Source organism: Puma concolor, chromosome C1 (genome assembly GCF_028749965.1).
Source record: "Puma concolor isolate L17-30 chromosome C1, mPumCon1.1.hap2, whole genome shotgun sequence".
NCBI lineage: Eukaryota > Metazoa > Chordata > Mammalia > Carnivora > Felidae > Puma > Puma concolor.
In genome coordinates, this window is record NC_141674.1 from 37,112,509 (window position 1) to 37,132,621 (window position 20,113).

The following is a 20,113-nucleotide window of genomic DNA, read 5'->3' on the forward strand; positions in this document are numbered from 1 at the left end:
GTGAAGGTCGGGAAGTCAAGGAAGCGCCAGGAGGGACGCGGCCAGGCAAGCGGCTGGTGTAATTAACATTCACCGGGAGCTTCCGTGTGCCAGGATGGAATTTTTAAAGTGCCTATTGCATGTGGGGAAATGCTGCCAGTCTTTTCTAAAACGAGGGCTGATTCTGTAAAATTTCTGAAGACGTTTGCGTACCTATCTTTTCACCTTGAGGGTTTCCTTGAGTAAAGGATTACCCCCAGTAGTTCAAAATGAAACACTTAAAAGTTAATTTCTTGGAGGGGCGCCTGGGTGGCTCAGTCGGTTAAGCGTCTGACTTCGGCTTGCGTCAGGTCATGATCTCACCACTTGTGAGTTTGATCCTGTCGTCTGCCTCTGTGCTGACAGCTCAGAGCCTGGAGCCTGCTTAGAAATCTGTGTCTCCATCTCTCTCTGCCCCTTCCTCCCCTCAAAAATAAGTAAACATTAAAAAAAGAATTTTTTTAAGTTAATTTCTTGGCGAAAACCAAGTGCATTTAAATTAATATGTTAACCCCCAGCCCTTCCCTAGTTTGCAAGTGTAATGAGGGAACGAGTGCTGACTTGGGTTTAATTCAGGTCCTGACTCTGAATGTGTTTCCTCCGTGGTGAAATGGAAGTAAACATCCCTTCCCTATCTGTCTCAGGATTGTTGTGTGGGTCTGATGAGGTAGAGCCTCTTAGACTTCTATCTCCCACCATTCTGACAATGTTTATTCCTTTCTCCTTTTGAGCTCAGTGTTCTCACCTGTATGATGGAAGAAGGTCTGGAACATGAGAGAACATTCAGGGCTTTGCTAGATTTCCCAGTCTGGATGAAGGCTGGAAAGGGGAACCTTCTCCCATGCTTCTGTGTTGAGTCACTTACAGAATCCCTCAGTCCAACCTGAGGCCCCTGTATATCCTGACCTCTCCCCACCCATAACCTTCCAGGCCCACTCAAGCTACATGTCCTCAGAGGCCATGCTGGCCTGTTCCCTGAATATCTAAATAGCCAACTGGTCCTGAGTTGCTCAGGCCTATGTTCCAATCCAGGTTCTTAAAACTGCTATGTCTCTATGCACATGGTGACCAAGTTCAGGTAATATTAGATGATGGCTCTGGGGGCTCAGAGAAGGGCTCCACCCAAATCAGGTGGAGCTCTAGCCATACTGTGGCTCCCTTCACCCCACACTACATACAGCTCTTGAGGGTGGGAGAGTAGGAATCGCAGCAGAAACCTCAAAAAAGAAGCTACAGTGTTCTTCAGGGCCAAGGGGGGGGGGGATGGGGGGCATCCTTTACTCAAAGGTGGAAGCTCTGCCCCAAGATGCAGAGTGGCTGGCTTCTTCATTCCCTGCTTTAAGTATTTTTATGGATTTTGAACAAGCAGGAAAACAAAGCCTTCTGCAGTGGCTGCCCAACCGAACTGCCCTTCTACCCCCAACACATGCCTCTCTCAGGAACCCCTCCTGCCAAGTTTTGCCCTATGGGGTGGAGGTGGGGGCTCTATCCTCTGTCTTGCTGAGGCACCAGCTCTCTCTTCTGTATCCTCCTTTCTCTCTACCTCTGTCCAGTCTTCTCTGAGCATCCCTGTCTGAATTTCTCGAAGCAGTTTTGTGATGTCTTCCTGATGTATTCAGACATTCTCATGTAAAGTGCAGGCCTTAGCCACACAGTTCTGAGATAAATTTGCCTTCCCTGCCATAGTGGATTTCAAAATAACTACGAGCCCGGAGCCTGAACTTTCTAAGAGTCTGAGCTATCCAGTCATTGAGGAGGTAGTGGGTACCTGTCACAGGAAGTGTGCAAACAGAGCTACCTTTTAGAATGCTGGGCTGGGCCTCCAGCTCCTAGAGCAGTGAAAGCAGGGATACTGGGCACCAGGAAGGGAGCCAAGCCAGGCAGATAGCCAAAGACAAACCTGATTTGGTAAGCTATTGTATGTTACACATTTAGAATTGTACCTGACACAGAGTGAGTATTAGCTGTTATTGTTGATTGTGAATGATCCACAGACTGTGAGTAATGAAGGAGCTCAGAGATAAGTCAGTCACTCACTCCCACACCTGGTCATGAAACACTGGGAAATTGAGGTCTAGAGGGGAAAAGAGGCCCACCACTGTACCTCAGGGGCTGGGCTGGGCCTGGACCCCAGGTCTCTGCCTCCCAGGAGAGTCACTGCACAAAGCCAGGCTGTCTCCTTCTTAGGGAGAGGAAAGAGCTCTAGGTAGCCCTTTGCTAACTCCTAAGAACAAGCTGTTTTCTGCTCTTGTGTGGGCAGCTGGTGGGTAAGGGACAGTGGAATGGCAGCAAGACCAAAACAAATTGTCTCCTTGGGAATAAGCTCAGGAGTCAGCCCCATGTCTTGCCACCCCAACTTTGAGCTCTGACCAGCACCCAACAAACAGCCTTTTCTCGAAAAGGGCTTCCTCTGCTGTGATTGGGGACTGTAGCACTATATTTCTGCCCTGTCCCTTAACCTACTAGCTCCAATAAGCCACACAGATTAAGGGGTGGGGTGAGAATAGCCATGCCAGGGAACCTGAGCTGAAACAAGGAAAGACTCCCAAGAGACTGAATTCCCCAAAGTCAAGAGCCAACCCTCCCTACTCTGAGAGTCCTAGACTAGGCCAGAAGTTCTGGGTCCAGAATTCCCAGAACCCTGGGAAACCCTTAGTGTCTCCACCCTGTAGAGCTAGGCCAGACGTGACCACACCAGCCAGCCCTCCCCATGGCCTGGGATCTCAGGACAAAGAGCCTTCCCTTCCCCATTCTGGCCCGGCTCCCTCCACAGCCTACCCAGGAGCCATGTGGCATCCAGACCACAGCTTCCCACCAGTGCCGCTTTAGTTTGCCTCCTTTATTTTACCAAAAATAACAATAATAAAGTCTTCCCTCTGTTTCACAAAAATAGATTTCCCGTCTCCCCAACCCCTCTGTAGTCAGCACTGGCCACAGCCTAGAACCCATCTTCCAGTCCTCAGTCCTCCCTGAGGAAATCTCTGATCCCTGGACCCCACCCGAACCCAGAGCCTCCAGCAAAGCTGCTGGGTCAGTGTTTCCCCTGGGAACTTCTCCAGAGACAGCTGTCTCAGGTCCAGCTGGCTGGCCTCGGGAGCCTCATACACTTCCCCAGAGATCAGGCAGCTTCTGGGCCACTGAGAGGGGCATGACTTTGGAGACTTGGCTCAGCAGACAGCCCCAGCCAACCTGAGAGGCAGTGGGGCACTCTGGCATTCACTAGAAGTCTTTGCTCAAAGCAGGAACAGTTGTGCCCTAGAGAGGGGCTGTCAGACCATCTTTCCACATGCATCTCACCTCCCTATGTAGCAATCCACAGGCCCTGAGGTGGGAGTCAGGACCCCTGGTTTCTACTCCAACTCCATAAAAGCCTTGCTATGAGGACTTGGACAGTTTCTCCCTCCTTTCTTCAGGGCTTCTGTTTCCTCCTAGGTACACAGTGATTCTGTGAGACTGGATAATCCTCAGGCCCTTCGTGGCTGTCCATCCTCGCCTCCCAGTGTAGAGGCTCTTGGAGGGGAGGGCCCCGCTTCTGCTTCAGTTTCCCCACCTGTGGATCTGGGCACAGGGCTGGGCATGGCGGTGCTGAGTAATGGAGTGTCAAATCAACAGTTTCTCTGTGGATAGCTATCCAACCAGCTGGACTGTCTCGGGGATGGTTGGGAAGGAGGCAGGTCCTTGCAGAATGGGGGCTTTCCAAGCCTAGAAGGGTCCATTCACTAGTAACATATCTTCAGTATCCTGGGATGGGAGAAAAGACTCTGGAGTTCCCCAATTCAAGTTCCACTGGCTCCTTGGGCTGGAGGATTATTTTGTGCTGGGCTTCAGATCCTGAGAGCCAAGTCTACAGATTCTGGGAGCTAGATTGGAGTATATGATTTCCAGTTTAGGGACCAGAGGACCTTTGTGGATATAAGGGATCAACCCCAGCCCTCAAGAGGCTGTCTATAATCAGGCTTTCTTGGAGGCAGAGGGATGAGTGAAATGATAGTTCCTGGGTATCTTTGGCTGAGCAAATCAGAACGTGTGTCCGTGGTGGGCCAGGGGTGTAGGTATCCAGGGCAAGACCCCCTCCTTACCTCCCTATAGCTCCCCAGAACTCATGCTTATGGAAGACAGTAGCCTAAATGTTAAAATATAGAGCTACATCTACAATCACATTTTGTGCACTTTTACACATGGTCAGAGTGGGGACGACCTGTCATCACTCCTACAGTGGTCGTGGTCTGGTGGTCCCAATCCTTATTAACTTCCTTCTTCCTTCCCTCCTTCCTTCCATTCATCCATTTACCTAACATTTATGGAGGGCCTACTATGTGCCAGGGAGGATCTAAAGCAGCTAGTTCTTATAGACACACCCCACGGTGAAAACCACATACACACACACATACACTCACACACACTCAGAGTCATCTGTATTCACTCACACAGATTGCTCACTCTCTAGTACCTTTCTTGCTATCACTCAACCACATCCACATTCCCCAAATAGGCAAGGGAACCACCATGGAAGGGTCAAGTATTGGAGCAGAAACCTAGCCAATCCCACCCCTAGACTTCATGTGGAGATGTAGCTCCTTTTTTCCTTCTGTTTGACCACTTTTAAGCTCTCCCCTTCTCCATTCATAAGCAGTCAAGGGGCATGTGGGCAGACTCCTGAGAACCACAAGTTCAGGGGCTTTGTGTGTGTGGAAGAGTCCCAGGCACTTCAGATTTCTCTGCTACCAGACTACTGAGGGTTCTCTCTCCAGCCACTCTGTGTTCACATGGTCCATCTGACAGTCAACAACTCCAGACCTGGGTTCAGTGACAGATCCGCTCTGTCATCTCCCTCTGCAGAGACATAAGGTGGAAAGGGATGGGTCAGAGCTCAACCTACCAGGCAGCCCCTTCCCAAACTATAGAGCCTGGCTGTTCTTCTGCCTGAACCTGGCCCCTTCCTGCCCCCACTCCCAACTCCAGACTATAGACTTAAGTCTGTAAACTTGAATGTAGACTTGAATGAATTCTCTATTAAAGAACAGAATCCACTGCTAAATGAATTGCCTTCTTCTAATCTATCCACTTGGGTATTGGATTTTCTTGAAGTAGATAGCCTTTGGATCTGAAAATTCTGAGGCTAGCCTTGGTTGGAGAGGGCAACAGGGGCCTTACCAGTGGCTCTAGCTCCCGCTGGTCCACAAGGCTGAACTCGCGGATGAAATAGTAGAAGTGTTTATAGCAGGTGTTGACATGTGCCTCAGCCCCCATGCTGAGGATGCTGTCAAAGTGGTGAATGTAGACGTGGACAAAGACACGGAAGAGGCGGGTCAGGATCTTGGTGCAGACCTGCTGGAAGTTCTTGGGGAAGGGAACTCCTAGGGGGTGGGGATGGGCAGAAGTGGTGGGGATCAGCATCCTGGTGATGAAACACTGCCCAACCCTGCCCTCCCCATTCCAGGCCTAGGATGGCCACTTCCCTGCCAGGGACAGAGAGAGACCATGGTCCACTTTCTCCCCACTTCCCTTTTGAACAAAGCACAAATCTCACTGTGCCCCTCCCTTGCTGAAATACAAATCATCTCCCACATTTTCCCATCACCCTGAGCAGGACTCTGCAACTGTGCTTGGGTCACTGACCAACCCTTCTTTGGCTATGATGAAAGTTATGTTCAAATTCTCCACAGGAATATGTGTGTCTGCAGGTGCTGTCCTGTGACACCTGGGTTACAGTTCCAAGGCGAGTTTATCAACATCTAGGGTCCATTTTTAAAAACATTGGTCTTTGGGATTAAGTTCTGACTGCACAGCATGGTGCCTGCTCAAGGACTTTCATGATCTGATCCTGACCTCCTTCTCCAGCCCCACCCCAACCCTTCCTTTTCATAACATTCACACAGCAGGTCCCAGATCCCCAATCCCGAGAACTACAAAATCCTCAAGAACTAGTTCAGATATCTCTCATTCCTTCAACTATTCAATAACACTTACGAAGAACCTTCCATCTTTGAGCCAAGTTCTGTGCTGGGCCCTCCTCACCTTTTGCTTCATATGGTATGGGTACCATAGCCTTATAGATAGGATAAAGTAGAAGTGTGTGACGGTGACACACGACAGTGAAGCCACTTGCCCAAGGCCATGCTTCTTGATTAGACAGACTGAAGGCAGGATTAAAATGCTGTTGGCACTGCACTGCTGTGATCCGCAGAGATAAATGCCACAGCCCCTGCCTGAGGGAAGCCCGGTACCTGTGAAAAAGACACAATTTCTGCACAGCCCCTCACACTCAGGGTAGAGATCTTGGTGGCAATGCCATCTTCTCTGCTGTGGCAGAGTCATCCCCAGGGTTAAGGTACAGACACCTGGGGCTCACAGTCCTGAGTTAGAAGAGGCTACAAGAGAATAAGAGCCCAGACACAGGCCCACACTGGTCCACCCTGCTCCATACTGGTCCTCTCTGCTCTCAGGTGGGGTTAAGCCCTGCCTCCCTGTGAGCCCTACTAGGCCCAGCCCATATTCCTCAGACTTGTCCTGCCCATCTAGACTTGGGGCCCTGGCTCTTAAGAGACCTGAGCTGCACTTCTGAATCCCTCCTGATTCAGTGCACTGCCTCTGTTGGCCTCAGTTCCTCCTATGTGAAATGCAGATGCCCACTGTTGGGCATGATGGTGCAGGAAATGGCAGGCCCCCAGCTGGGGAGGGGCTGTGAGCACTGAATCATGACTCAGTGCCCAGCCTCTCTCAGTATTCAGACATCTCCCCTCTGGGCTTGACCACCCTGCCCAACCCATCTCTGATTCCTACAGCCTTGATGTGGAGGAACGGGAGGCCAGGTGGAGGTGGGGCTGCTGTGATGAATAGGGTGTCATGCCTGCTCAGCTCCTGGGCTGACACCCGCTCTTGCTGCCCTTGGGTGGGGAAGCAGGGCCAGTGTGACTTCACTCATCTCCTCTCCCCACCCTCACGGGCCCAGGCTGCCCAGCTGAGATAAGAAAAGGCCCCTTGGCTTGGGCCTGACAAGGGAAAATTCTGCCCTCTGAGCCCCCTGAGGTGGAGATACAATCTGGCCTTCCCAATCCCCACCCCTTTCCCTTTCCTGGAGCAGGGAGTCAGAGGGAGCTTCCAGGAGGTTGCAAGTCAGTCAGCCAAGGCAAGGTGACTGGTTAGGAGCACCTAGAGACATCTGTTCTAGAAGGTTCTGAGAATCATAGTGGTCTTGCCAGGGTGGTTCCTGGAAGGACACTTAAGCCTCAGACAAGGGCCCCAAACAGAACCTCGTAGTCCTAGGTCAAGATGCCTAATTTTGAACAGACACTTAACCTCTCTGAGGCTGTTTCCTCTTCTACAAAATAGGGATGGAAATCATTCCCCCCCCCGCCACCCCTTACGGAATTGCTGTGTCAAACTAAATGCCTCATCTGTAGAATGGCCTCTCGTGGCTCCTTACCTCCCTGGCCAGGCCTGATTTGCCTGCCAGGTGGCACTCACCAACACGAGTGGGAAAGACGTCCTCGTCATTGATGAGGCCCTCAATCCAGTCCATAAGCAAGGCCATGTAGCGCGGCGCTGAGAGCTTGGCAGGCCGCCTATACTGGCGCTCGTCCTGCCAGCGGTACTCATAGCGGGGCCCTCCGGCCATGACCGGGCAGCTAGTCTCACTGCAGCGCTCAGCCATGGTGCCATAGATGAGGTTGATGCGATTGAAGAAGTCCACCACGTGCACGGCGATCCAGTCGTCGATGTTCTCTCCTGGTGGCAGCCTCACCACAGTGCGCAGGTCCAGGCCTGACTTGAGTGATGCCTGTGCCTTCTTGTACAGCTCGAAGCGCTGTGTGCCTGGTTCGAAGCGCTTCCGAGGCCGGAATGTCTTGTCCTTGGCGAACACCTGCTTCAGGCACAGTGCCATGGCCAGGCGGGGCTGAGGGCAAGGTGTCCGGGGGCAGGACCTGTGGCTGCCCTGCCAGGGCCAAGGGCACGGGGAGAGCATGGTGGTGAGGTCTTCGCCAAAAGGGCTTTGACTTCCCAATACATCATTTTACTCTCACTCTCAGCTTTTGGCCCACCTCAGCCTTTGCCTGGAGTCTAAGTCCTCCTCATCCCTTGGTCCAGGGCCCCTGCCCTATTTCCAAGCTACCCTTGCTCCCCCTGCCAAGCGCCCACAGCCCCCCCCCCCCCATCTCATTTTGCTACCTCTCCCCTTTCACTGCATCTCACAGAGGTCTGGGCCTGGGCTCCAAACAGGTGCTCATCAGACTTACTGTTGACTATTAGAGAGGTGGCAGAGGCTTCCTGCAGGCCCTCCAGGAGGCAGGGGCCTGGATAAGATGACCTCAGGGGTGCCCTGTGGACCAGGTGGTGCAGCGTGGGAGAGGCTGGCTGTATTGTGCTGGGGGTTGGGGTAGGGAGCAAGGCCCCGCCTTCAGCTTCCTCTGGGATATCCCGAGTCCATCCGGCCACCGGGGATTCCCAGGGAGCGGGAGGGACTTTTCTACCAAAAATGTACTTTCCTTTTATTACCCCCGAAAGAGGAAAGGGACCTCATGTGGCCAGCTGGTGGCCTCTGAGTGTGGCTGCAGGCACTAGAGGAGAGGGGAGGTGGCAGGTCCAGATGGGTACCACTTCCTCCAACAGTGGCTAGAGATCCCTCCCTACCAAGCCAGCCTCCTCCAGACCCAAAACTGAACAAGCTGCCGGCTCCCCCTGCACCTGACAGTACAAGCTCGGTGAGCACCTACTATGTGCCTGGCACTGGAAAGTAGGGGAATATAGTCAGATCTACCCAGCTGGGCCTATCTAGAATTCAGACAAATTTGTTTTGCCTCTTAAATGGAGGCATCCCAGACTCAGAACAGAGTTTGGAACAGCAGGCTTGGAGGCAGGCAGGGGTCCTGGGTTCTAGTCTCAGCTTTTCCATGGCTGGGTGACCCCCGTAGCAGGCATGAGTCTCACCCATGCAACATCCTGGGTCACTCAGATACAGACTAGGTTTCTGGGACTGGTGTGGTAGTCACCTCACCTACGCTGTGCATGTGTGAGCTCTTGGGAAAATCAGACCCAGGTACCTGCTGAGAATGGAATTTAGCCATAGACTGAGGGCTAAGCCTGAGTGTAGGCTAAGCACTGAGCTGTGGCTCCGGGCTGACCTCTGACCTGGCCCTGACCCTTGTCAATTTGAGTCCTGACTCTAGCCCTAGACTGAGGCTGAATACAGCCACAAAAAAAGCCTCGCCTTAACCTCAGAGCTGATATGAAGCACCTTCCTTTCTCACGTCTCTAATAATGCTGGAAAGAATGGAGGAATGAGGACAGGAACAAGGTGACAATTGGGGGAGGTATCAGGTTAGGCAACAAGTCAGGCTAGTGGAGAAGTTTGGAACAAGGATTCTTTCTTGGACCCATAACAGGCAGGCCAGGATGGGGATGGTCAAGAAAATGACAGGTGGTATGGACAGGAGGGGCAGATCTCCCAGCAGGATCTTGTCCTCTTGAAAAAACCCCTTGGAGATGTGGAAAGTCATCTCACCCATTCCCTGATCCTTGACTTCTACCCAAAGAAGTCCCCAGTGTGGCTCCTGAACTTCCTGATCCCAGAGGAGATTTCCACCCTTCACATGCCACCTGCATTCTAAACTCTGCTTGCGGCAGGTGCTTCCAAAAATCATTCCTACTGCAATTAGGTGGGGTTCCTGGTTCTCCTCCTTTGCACAGCCCCCTTTACTGACAGTTACCAATAGACTACCACCTGAGCATTCATCTCACCCCACCTTTCCTGCCCACTTCCCTCCACCAGCCACCCAGGGCTGTTTCCTGATCCCCGACCCTCCTGCCCCCATGTTTTTCTTTCACTGGTCTTTCTGACTACACATGACCAGGTTGAATGCTACCTCCTCCCACAGCCCTCTCTACTAAACCCAGAAGCCTTTCTCCTCAGGTGGAAGCTGCCCTTTGGCCATTGTTGCCCCACCCCTACCCCAGCCTAAGTCAGGGCACATAGCTGATGCTCAGGCTTTAAGGAAACCTTACAATCAAGAACTATAGAGTTGAAAGAGCCCTGAAAAATCAACCGACCAACCCACTTCTTGCACAGATGGGGAAACGGAGGTCCTCTTTCTGAGGAGCCACCATTCACAGAGCAAGTTTCTGGTAGGGGATCTCTAATGATTGAATTGGGAACCAGGATAAGGTGGGGCGCAGCCCATGACAATGAGTAAAGGACCATTTTCTTGTACTGGCTGGTCACTGGTCTGGTGGAGGTAAGGGGAAATGAGGGGAGTGGAGGGAGAGAAAGGAGGGGAGTGGGGGGAGAGGAGAAGCATATTCCCACCAATTAGATGAACCTAATTCCTGTTCCCCCAACATGCTGAACCTCCCTCTTGCCCCCACAACACCTTAAGTGACCTGACAGTGAGCTAGACTCCCATCTTCTGGCTGTAGAATGTCAAGACCTGGGTCTTTCCCCCAAGAAAATGTAAGTAAGCTTCAGGAAGGGGAGGGAGGGAATCTATACACACCCCTTGTCTCTTCACTTCCCACTCCCATGCCCTTGCTGAGTTTCCATCCCTCACAGAACCTCTGTCCCTTCCCTGAATCATGGCCATTTCTGCCTCTCAGTCCCTGCTGCTAATTCTCGGTGTCCTTTTACTCCTAAAGTACCCAGTGATGACTCACTCCCTGGGTGGGCATCTGGGTGGGCTTCCCAAAAGACCACAGAATGGCCCTGTCTGTTCCTGACATTTACCACCCCCCTGCCAGAGCCACACCTGCCACTACTCTGATCTGGCCCAGGATCTTGGACAGGGGCTGGACCCACTTTGAACCCAGAATGCAGCCTACAGCTGTAGGATGGGTGTGCGGGGGCGCCCTGAGGGCAGAGATCCAAGAGAAAGGTAGGGGCGGGACTCCACGCTCTTCCCACCGCGCCCGGTCACCCTCGCCCACCCCTTGCCCTCCCCCTGAACCCCCCTGACCCCCTCGCCCAGCTGCCGGGACAGACCTGTCTTAGGACCCAGAGGCGCAGGCCTGACGTTTCCGCTCCCGAAGACACGCCCCCCTCAAACACCGCCACCCCCAACCCCGACTTTCACAGCTCTGAGCCTCGGACCCCGGACCGAGCGCCTGCGGCCAGCCTGCCTTGGGGCGGACGTCGCCTCCGGTCGAGGCCACGCCGGGACAGCCGAAGAAATGAAAGTGGCAGCGAGGCTGGGCCGTGCGCGCGGCGGGGGCGCGGGCGCTCACTCACGGGGACCGCCTCGGTCCTCCTCTCTGGCCGCAGGGTCACATCCCCAACACGCTGGGTCGCGTCCTCCTCCCGTTCTCCGGCTGGGCCGGTTCTCTCGCCTGTCCACCGGCCCGCCCGCCCCGCCGGGCCGCGGTCGCCCTCCGCCCCCGCGGCGACGCCAGCTCCGCCCCCGCCCTCCCGGCCCGAAGCGCCGCGGCCGCCGGGCGGGGAAGGGGCGGGGAAAGGGGACCCCCTCCCAGTGCACAGACGCACGCCCGCCTTTCCGGGAAGTCCGAATCGTGCTCCCAGCTTCCCGCTGGGCAAAGGACGGGCTGAGCAGCTGGCCCTGGCCGAGTCCCCTTGGACTTCTGCCACAGAGGCAGCCTCCGCTTCCTCAACTGTAAAATGGGGACAGGCCCAGCTTCTGTGTGGAGCAGAAACAAGGGGCTGCTAGGTAATGGTGGTTTCCTGTCTGTGTTCCACTTGTCCCTGAGCTCAATCAGGATCGGGTCTGCCCTATCCGCTCTCATACCCTCGGTTTCTGGCATGGTGCCTGGCACATAGCTGGCACTTAATTAATGCCCATTTGCTGAGTGAATAAATGCTTTGGTAAACACAAGCTGAGTCCCTCACCCAGCACTGAAAGGACAATGCTCAGATGACAGGCTTACCCCCCCCCCCCCCCCCCCCCCGCGACCATGCCTGGGAGCTTTGCTCAGGCTGGGCAGATTCTCCTCACTCCTCAAAGTCACCCCATTTCCCCCACAAGACCTTTGTTCCAGCTCTTCCCAGTTTGAAATATCTTCTTTACCTCCTTTCTTCCAACCAAATCCAAACCTTTGAGACCTGATCTGCTCTCTCTACTTTTCAGCTTAGGTTCCTCCCCTGAGGGCAGACAGATATCCCATACCACGACTTGGGCGGACTTGGGCCGTGGTCCCCAGGCCCAGAGACCAGTTGGCTGACTCTCCTGGGATGGAAGGGAAGGTTGGAGGCCTTCTAGGGTGGGAGGGCCAAGGCAGGGATACGGGCTACAGAAGTCACTCTGGAGGGGTGCAGAAGATGAGCAGGTGTGGGGTAGGGGGAGCTGGCAGCAGGAGGTAGGCATTTACCATTGCACAGATCACTGGGTTCCTCTTGTGTCTGGATCTTCTGCTTGCTTGATGGCATGAGAACAGACTGGATCCTTAAGAATCCCAGCTCCTAGAACTGAGGATTCATTCTTTTGTTAAGCACTTATTTTTGCCCAGTCTAAAGTTCTTTTTTTTTTTTTTTTATGATGTCTGAGTCTTCACTCTTCCCCAAATCCCCTATAAGCAAACAATCACATGCTCTAGCGTATGCAGAAGGAATTCTAATCTAGTCCTTCATTTGTTTGATATCCTAGTCAATACCTTTATTGAGCATGACTGTGCACTGAGAGCCTGGGATCAGGTGAGGAAGCTGACCCAGTGGCTGACCTCAGGTGCTTACAAGTCAGCAGTAGGTCCAACACTCAGAGCTAATACAAGGCCAGAGCTCAGTCATCCAGAAGTGAGAACACAGTTATGGACTGATGGCAAGCCCTTTGTAAGAGCGGGGTTATCTGCAGGAAGCACATGGAACACTCAAATTGGGCACTTTAAGGAGAGTTTAAAGGAGGCACTATTTAGAGGTGTAGTTAATGTGTAGGGAAACCACAGGGATGGCATATCACTGAAGGGCTAGCAAGAGCAGCCCTTTGCTATCTACCCTAGGCTGAAGCTGTCACCCCCAAGCTGCAGGGGTGCTAGGAGGGAGTGGTAAAAGTGGGAACTATGAGGAGGGGGCTACTGACTGGAGCTGTGGCCTAAGCTCGATGGACATACCCAGCTCAGAGCAGTCATAGTGCAAAGGTCTGGGGGAAAATCCTACCCAAAGCCTGGACAAGGGAACCTCTATACAGCCCATTGAGGTGGGCCTTCCAGGGCCTAAAGCTGGAGGGAGGAGGATGCAGAGTGTGGCTGGAGAGGCAATAGAAGTTAAATGCTTGGCACATGGGCCCAGGGACTGTGACTCCACAAAGGAAATAGAAACCGCTTGTGCTTTCCTTATCATTCAGTTCTAAATATTTTGAAATTTCATTGTCATTTCCTCTTTAACTCATGGATGATTTAGAAGTACGATTTTAGTTTCTCAGCCTATGGGAGGTTTATATTTTTCTTGTTGACTTCTAATTATATTGCATTGTGGTTGGAGATCATGGTCTGTAAGATTCTTTGGAATGTGATGTGACTCCCTCTGTGGTTTTCTACATGGTTATTTGTTGTACCTCTGAGCTGAGTTTTATAGGATGGGCAGGAGTTTGCCTGGTAAAGAGTGAAAAGCATAGAATCTTATGTTGTGGGAAATAGAAATGATCCATTCTGAAGGAACTTCAAAAGTTCCCAGCTCATCCACAGGGCTCCCTGGCATCTACCTCAATACAAGCTGACAGGCTGGCAGGTGGAAGGGTTGGGAGAAGCCAGAGATAACCTAGGTTCCTCAAACACCTGTATCTCCTTCTTATGGCTCTCAGTCTGGGCTAGAGAGACTGTGTTCTTCCAGACCCAGACCTTGGAGAACAAGGTCGAGGCTTTACACACATTAGCTGTGTGACCTTGGGTTGCTCCTACCCTCTCTGATGGCATGTTGTAACCCTATGGGACAGACACTGGTCCATCCCACTGTGTCCTGAGTGTTTGTGGCTCAAATAAGGCCCTGTCTCTGAAGCTTGGTGGGAGCCATCAAGGACCTAGTTGAGGATGTACCTTCTTCTACTGCACAGCCTGGGCACACGACTCCTCTATGAGAGCTCCAAGTGGCAGCCATGTTGTGTCCAGACCTGGGTACCTGCTGTGTATCTGTGGAGGTCTCTGCTCCTTTGTGTGTGTGTCTGGAAAAGTCTACTTCCCCATTTGTGCCCCCGTTTGTGCCACCCACACCATTTTAAATCCCTTATCAGGACCAACTTCCTGCTCCTGCCTGCCCCCCCTCCCCATAGGCCTGTAGGCCTGTACCCAGTGACTCTGCTGATACAGAGTGACCTTTCCCTGGGGACTCCACAGCCCCTCCTATAGAAAGCACCCCCTCATTTCGACACTCCCCCCAGAATGGGTGATGGTACTCTCCAGCTCTCCCCACCAGGTATCTGGCCTATAGCCAGATGGGGCCCACCTTCCCCTCATTCTCCAAAGGAAAAATTTCTATTTCAGCTTCTGCCCCTCCCTGCCCAGAAGGCAGGCTCTGTCATCCTGAGTCGTCCATCCTGGCACTTGGAGAAAAAAGTGAAGGATACTGTCATGGCAGTTAAGAGGAATTGAGCTTAGATTTCCTTTAGCTTGAGGAAGACAAGGTTCAAGGGAATGTGACAGGGGAAGACAAGGTAGAAAAGGATTTACATTAAAATTCTGTGTGACTTTGGACAATGCATTTATTCTTTCTGAGTCGATTTCCCCTTCTGTAAAATAGAAACAACAAAACAAGAGCTGCGAGGGTCAGATGCAGTAATCTTTGTAAACTGCAGAAAGCCAGTCTTTTGGGGCGGGGGGTGCTGCCTTCAAGCATCTGGCAGGCTTTTGTGTAGAAGAGGGTTTGCGCTTGTCCTTGTGGTCCTGGAATGCAGGGGCAGAGACCCAGGCAGTATGAAACACCCAGAACTGTCCAGTCACACAGCCTGGTTGTGCTCCAAGGTGCTCCTCCCTCCAGGCTCCCCACCCACCCTTGGAGTGAGAGGTATAGTTGTGTGCATATGGGCCTTAGGACAATTTCACAGCCCTCTGACCTGACCCCCAACTTGGCCCTGGTGGGCATTGCCCCCTCCCCTAGGTGCATACCCTCCAACCACTTGGGTTAGTTCCCAGTTAGTTCCCAGGGGAGGTGATAGTATACACACACACACACACACACACACACACACACACATATATACACACATATATATATGTGTGTGTGTGTGTGTGTATATATATGTATATATGTGTGTGTGTGTGTGTGTGTGTGTGTGTGTGTGTTGGGCCGGGGCAGGGGCAGGTTCACCAGTGTCCCAGGCTCAGCCTTCCATAGAACTTACTACAAAGCCTGCATAGGAAGTTCTGTCCCACTCTCCTCATGATAGATCAGTGGTTGCCAGGAGTTAGAGGTGGGGAGGAGAGTGTAACTATAAAGACATAGCATATGGGACTTTCTCTGGGTCACAGGTCTGTGTCTTGATTGTGGTTCCACAAACCTATACATGTTATAAAATTTCACAGAACTATATACAAAAGAAAAAAATGAAAAATGAGTGCATTTGGGGATGTCTGGGTGTCTCAGTCAGTTAAGTGTCTGACTCTTGATATTGGCTTCAGGTTATGACCTCACAGTTCATGAGTTTGAGCCCTGCATCCGGCTCTGCATGGGCTCTATGCTCTTATGCCTCTGCTTAAGATTCTGTCTTTCCCTCTGCCCCTCCTCTCTCTCAAAAAAAGAAAAAAAAAAAAAAAAGAAAAAAGAAAGAAAAGAAAAATGAGTATATTTGGTGAAATCCAAATAAAGTTTGTAGTTTTAAATGTCAGTTTCCTGGTTGTGATCATTACTATATGCACTGAGGGAAGCTGGGGAAAGGGTACACAGGAGCTCTGTGTCATTTTTGCAACTTCCATGTGAGTCCAAGATTATTAAAAATATATTTTTTTAAACACTGACTAAAAGACATATCAGTTGCAAGTTGTGGATCTTTGGATCCTGATTTGAACAAATCAACTGTAAAAATATTTATGAAATAATTAGGAAATTTGAATGACTGTACTTTTGATAATATTAAGGAATTATTGTTATTTTAGGATTTTTTTGGTAAGTACTTGTCTTTTAGAAATATAAACAAAAGAATGTAAGGATGAAACAATCTGATGTCTAGGATTTGGAGAGAAAGTAGGTGAGGGTAGATATGAAACCAGATTGTCATGTGTTAAAAATTTTTTATGCTGAGTCATAGGGACTTGGGGTTTGTTATACTATTGGCTCTATTTTTGTATACATTTTAATATTTCAACAGTAAGTTGAAAATTATTAATGGCAATATATTTAAATTTTTTTTTTTTTATTTTAGAGAGAGAAAGAGAGTGCATGAGTCAGGGGATAGGAGCAGAGGGAGAGAGAGAGACTCTTAAGCAGGCTCTATGCCCAGCATGCAGCCTGATGCTGGGCTCCATCCCACAACCTTGGGATCATGACCTGAGCCAACATAGTCAGACGCTCAACTACTCAACTGAATGAGCCAGCCAGGCACCCCGAAACTTATAAGCAGTAATAGGTAAACTTATTAACAATTAAATTACACAATAATTATTACTTATTTAAATAATAAGTATTTACTTATTAACAATAATTGAGTAAACTTATTAACAATAAGTTTTTTTTTTTAATTTTTTTTTTCAACGTTTATTTATTTTTGGGACAGAGAGAGAGACAGAGCATGAACGGGGGAGGGGCAGAGAGAGAGGGAGACACAGAATCGGAAACAGGCTCCAGGCTCTGAGCCATCAGCCCAGAGCCCGACACGGGGCTCGAACTCACGGACCGCGAGATCGTGACCTGGCTGAAGTCGGACGCTTAACCGACTGCGCCACCCAGGCGCCCCTAACAATAAGTTTTAAAAAGGAACCACACAAGGGCAGATTTCTAGGCCTCTCTCATAGAGATTCTGTTTCAGTATCTCTGGGGTGGGTCCAGGAATCTGCTATTTAGCAAGCTACCCAGGGATATTTATTCAGAAGACTAAGGTTTGAGAACCTGTGCTACAGATTGAATGCTTATATCACCCCATCAAATTCATATGTTGAAACCTAATCACCAGTGTGATGGTATTTGGAGGTGGGGCCTTTGGGAGGTGAGGACGATATGAGGGTAGAGTCCCTCAGGAATGAGATTAGTGTCCTTGCAAAAGAGACCCCAGAGAATACCCTTGCCTCTTCTCCCATGTGAGAACACAGCAAAAAGATAGCCATCTGTGATCCAGGAAGCAGGTCCTCACAAGACTCTGAAGCTGTGAATGCCTTGACTTTGGGCTTCCCAGCCTCCAGAACTGTGAAAAATAACTTTCTGTTGTTTTTAAGCCAACCAGTCTATGCCATTCTGTTACAGCAACCTGGACAGACTAAGACAACCGCTTCCTGTTCCCTGTTTTACTTGTGGGGCAGAGTCAAGCTGGAGGCCCTCCCAGAGGGCCGGGGTGCTGTCTTCTAGTAATGATAGTAGTAAATTAGTGTAAACATCTTACAGAGACAGCATGGTGGAGTGAAAACAGTATACCCACTGCATTCATTTGTTCATTTATTCATTCATTCCATAGTATTTACTGAGGACTCATCGGATGTCAGGCACTGCATTTGGCAGACACGCTATATTTGCCCTTGCTTTGTGGGTGCTGACAAAAGCCTCAGTCTTGTGAGGATTTTCTACCCGGTCCAGGTGTCCCATTTCACAGCTCATAAAACTGAGGCTACACTAAGGTGCCTGGCTGGTTCAGTCAGTAGTGCATGGGACTCTTGATTTCCGGTGTGTGAGTTCAAGCCTTACTCTGGGCACGGAGCTTACTTAAAACAAAAAGGAAAACAAAAACCTGAGGCTACAGAAGATCATTACATGCAACCGAAAGAGATCTGCTCTTAAAGGGGAAAGTCCTTGACTATCATCACTTGGTCTAACTTCCTCAGAGTAAATGGGAAACATGAGGCACAGGGAGTGAAGGGGATGGGCCCAAAGATAAATAATGACAAAAAAGCCATTCAGTGAGCTTTTTATATACCTGTGCTTGAGATGCATTTTCTCATTTCTTCCTCTCATCAACCCTGGGAGGGAGAGAGGTTTGTCTTTCTAGGGCTGTGAATTGTCCTTCCCTCCAGAGGGAGAGAAGAAGGAGTGGGCAAGAGAGAAAGAGGTTATGCTCAGGGGGAAGAAGGCAGTGGGCACGTTAGGATGACACCCCACGCTCTGCCCTACAGCTCTCTCTGGGAGGACCACTAGGTCCCATCTTAGCTTCATTTCCTGGAGGTGGGAAAACTGCTCCTCCCAGCCAGAAAGCAGCAGTTCAGGCAGTGGGTGGGGCCCTGCTTCTAGGACTCACACTGCATCCTGTGGAGTCTGAATTCCACAGCAAGTACAGCCCGTGACTTCCACAGTTGTTACCCAGCTCCCCACGGGGCTGCATTTAGGGTTTTTTTCAAGAAACAGCTTAAGGAGTGCAGCTTTGCCCCAGGCTAAGGGAGATAAGAGTTCGCTCTCCTCTTCCGGGGAGTCTTCTTTCATCACACCAGCTGCCTGGAACCAATCCTCCTCACGGGGGAGCCCTCGGCACAGAAAGTTCTTAGTGCTTTGCAGAAAGTTCTCAGGACTTCCTGGTGAAGCCCAGGAGATTGTCTTCCCCTTTGGACAGTAAACCCTGAAAAGTGGGCTGTTCCTTACGTTACTCTCTCCTTGGAACCCTGTAGCAACAACTGACAGTTGTAAGGAACTTTTTGGTTTACAAAGTGCTTTCACCTCTCTGGTCATTTTTGAGTCCTGTGACAAACCTGGGAGGCAAGCAATGGCTCCAAAAGGTTTTCGAAATGACTTGGCCAAGAGCCACAGCCTGAAAATGGTGGAGCTGGGACCCAGCCTCCTAACTCCAGTCATGGGTCTACCCCCTGTCCCACACATGAGTGTTTAGCACATGTACTGTTTAAGAGCTACCTCATATGACCCACTGGTAAATCAGGAAGAGAACAAATTGGCTTGGAAGGGAGCTAGACACTTTTCTAAAAACGGTCTCCTGGGAAAGTAGATGATAGCACAGACAATTGTGCCTGGATCCATGTTAGAGTATTAACAGCATTAAGTTCGCCCACCATCCTCAGTAACCTTGACACCACCTTAGATTTCTCACTCACTTTTTTTTTTTAATGTTTATTTATTTTTGAGAGAGACAGAGTGTGAATGGGGGAGGGGCAGAGAGAGAGAGAGAGAGGGAGACACAGAATCTGAAACAGGCTCCAGGCTCTGAGCTGTCAGCACAGAGCCCAACGCGGGGCTGGAACTCATGAGCTGTGAGATCACGACCCGAGCCGAAGTTGAACGCTCAACCAACTGAGCCACCCAGGCGCCCCACTCACTCTCTCTTTTGAGACCCTTGCAAAATCTGTCGGCACAGGTCATATTCCGCACATTCTACAGATACAGCACCCAGGAGAGAAAGTCATTAAGGTGAGCTGCAGGTAGAAGGGGAAAAAAGAGAAAGACACAAAAAGGAGACAAGATACAGAGAGAAGGGGTTCAGGAAAAGAAGGCTATCTGAGGGTCACTTGAGTGGAGGGTCTCTGCCTCTGGGAAGCAGGTATATGGTAGACCACCACTGAGATACCCAGAGCTTCCGTGACCTTGAAAGCAATTCCCTCTCCACAGGGGTGCCCAGAGGACACAGGGCAGGCTGCTGGCTCTGAGACAAACTGAGAAGGGCGAGAAAGTTCCAGCCAATCAATCCCAGCTCCAATGGGGTGTGAGTCTCCCAGCAAGCTCTGTAGCTGAGTTCTCATCCATCCCCCATGCCTGCCCAGCTACCATACATCATCCCCCTCTGCTCCCTCACCACAGGCAAGAGCAAATATGCACAGGATGGATAGAGAGCTTCAGCCTACACGGGCAACACACAATTCTCTGTACAGCTGCAGGGTCCAGGCACAGATAATCCAGTGCAACAGATAATCCAGTATTTGGCTCCAGGGGTCACAAGCTGGGGAAATCTCAGCTCTCAAAATCATGCAAGGAAGCCATCTGGACTCCAAGAGTCTGGGAAGGCCTCTGCTTTCCTCTGTTGTCCTTCAAAGTCCTTACCTGGGACTTGCTAGGAATAGCCAGTCTCACCCCAGGTGAGACTCTTCCAAGGAG

At 50.9% G+C, this 20,113-nt stretch overlaps 1 protein-coding gene across 5 annotated transcripts; it reads right to left on the reverse strand.

Annotated features, from left to right (window-relative positions):
* Window positions 1-2,836: 2,836 nt before the first annotated feature.
* Window positions 2,837-11,429, reverse strand: MOB3C (MOB kinase activator 3C). 5 transcript variants are annotated; one of them, XM_086716866.1, is made up of 5 exons: window positions 11,237-11,375; window positions 8,256-8,383; window positions 7,486-7,954; window positions 5,173-5,375; window positions 2,837-4,851 (listed from the first exon to the last, which is right to left on the reverse strand). In XM_086716866.1, exons 3-5 carry the CDS (start codon window positions 7,901-7,903, stop codon window positions 4,822-4,824), a joined length of 651 nt encoding a protein of 216 aa, XP_086572992.1. In that variant the 5' UTR covers window positions 7,904-7,954; window positions 8,256-8,383; window positions 11,237-11,375; the 3' UTR covers window positions 2,837-4,821. The 5 variants fall into 5 exon arrangements, with proteins under 5 accessions (XP_086572992.1, XP_086572989.1, XP_086572993.1 ...); XM_086716863.1 differs by lacking the exon at window positions 11,237-11,375 and adding an exon at window positions 10,991-11,130; XM_086716867.1 differs by lacking the exon at window positions 8,256-8,383 and having other exon boundaries at window positions 11,237-11,429.
* Window positions 11,430-20,113: the final 8,684 nt, after the last annotated feature.

Bases quoted from the DNA above. Each gene is read 5' to 3' on its own strand.
- MOB3C (XM_086716867.1), bottom strand. From the start codon at position 7,903: ATGGCACTGTGCCTGAAGCAGGTGTTCGCCAAGGACAAGACATTCCGG. The intron at 5,376-7,485 runs GTGAGTGCCACC...CCCACCCCCTAG, and splicing joins CGTCTTTCCCACTCGTGTTG to GAGTTCCCTTCCCCAAGAAC. The intron at 4,852-5,172 runs GTAAGGCCCCTG...ATGTCTCTGCAG, and splicing joins AGCGGGAGCTAGAGCCACTG to AGGGAGATGACAGAGCGGAT.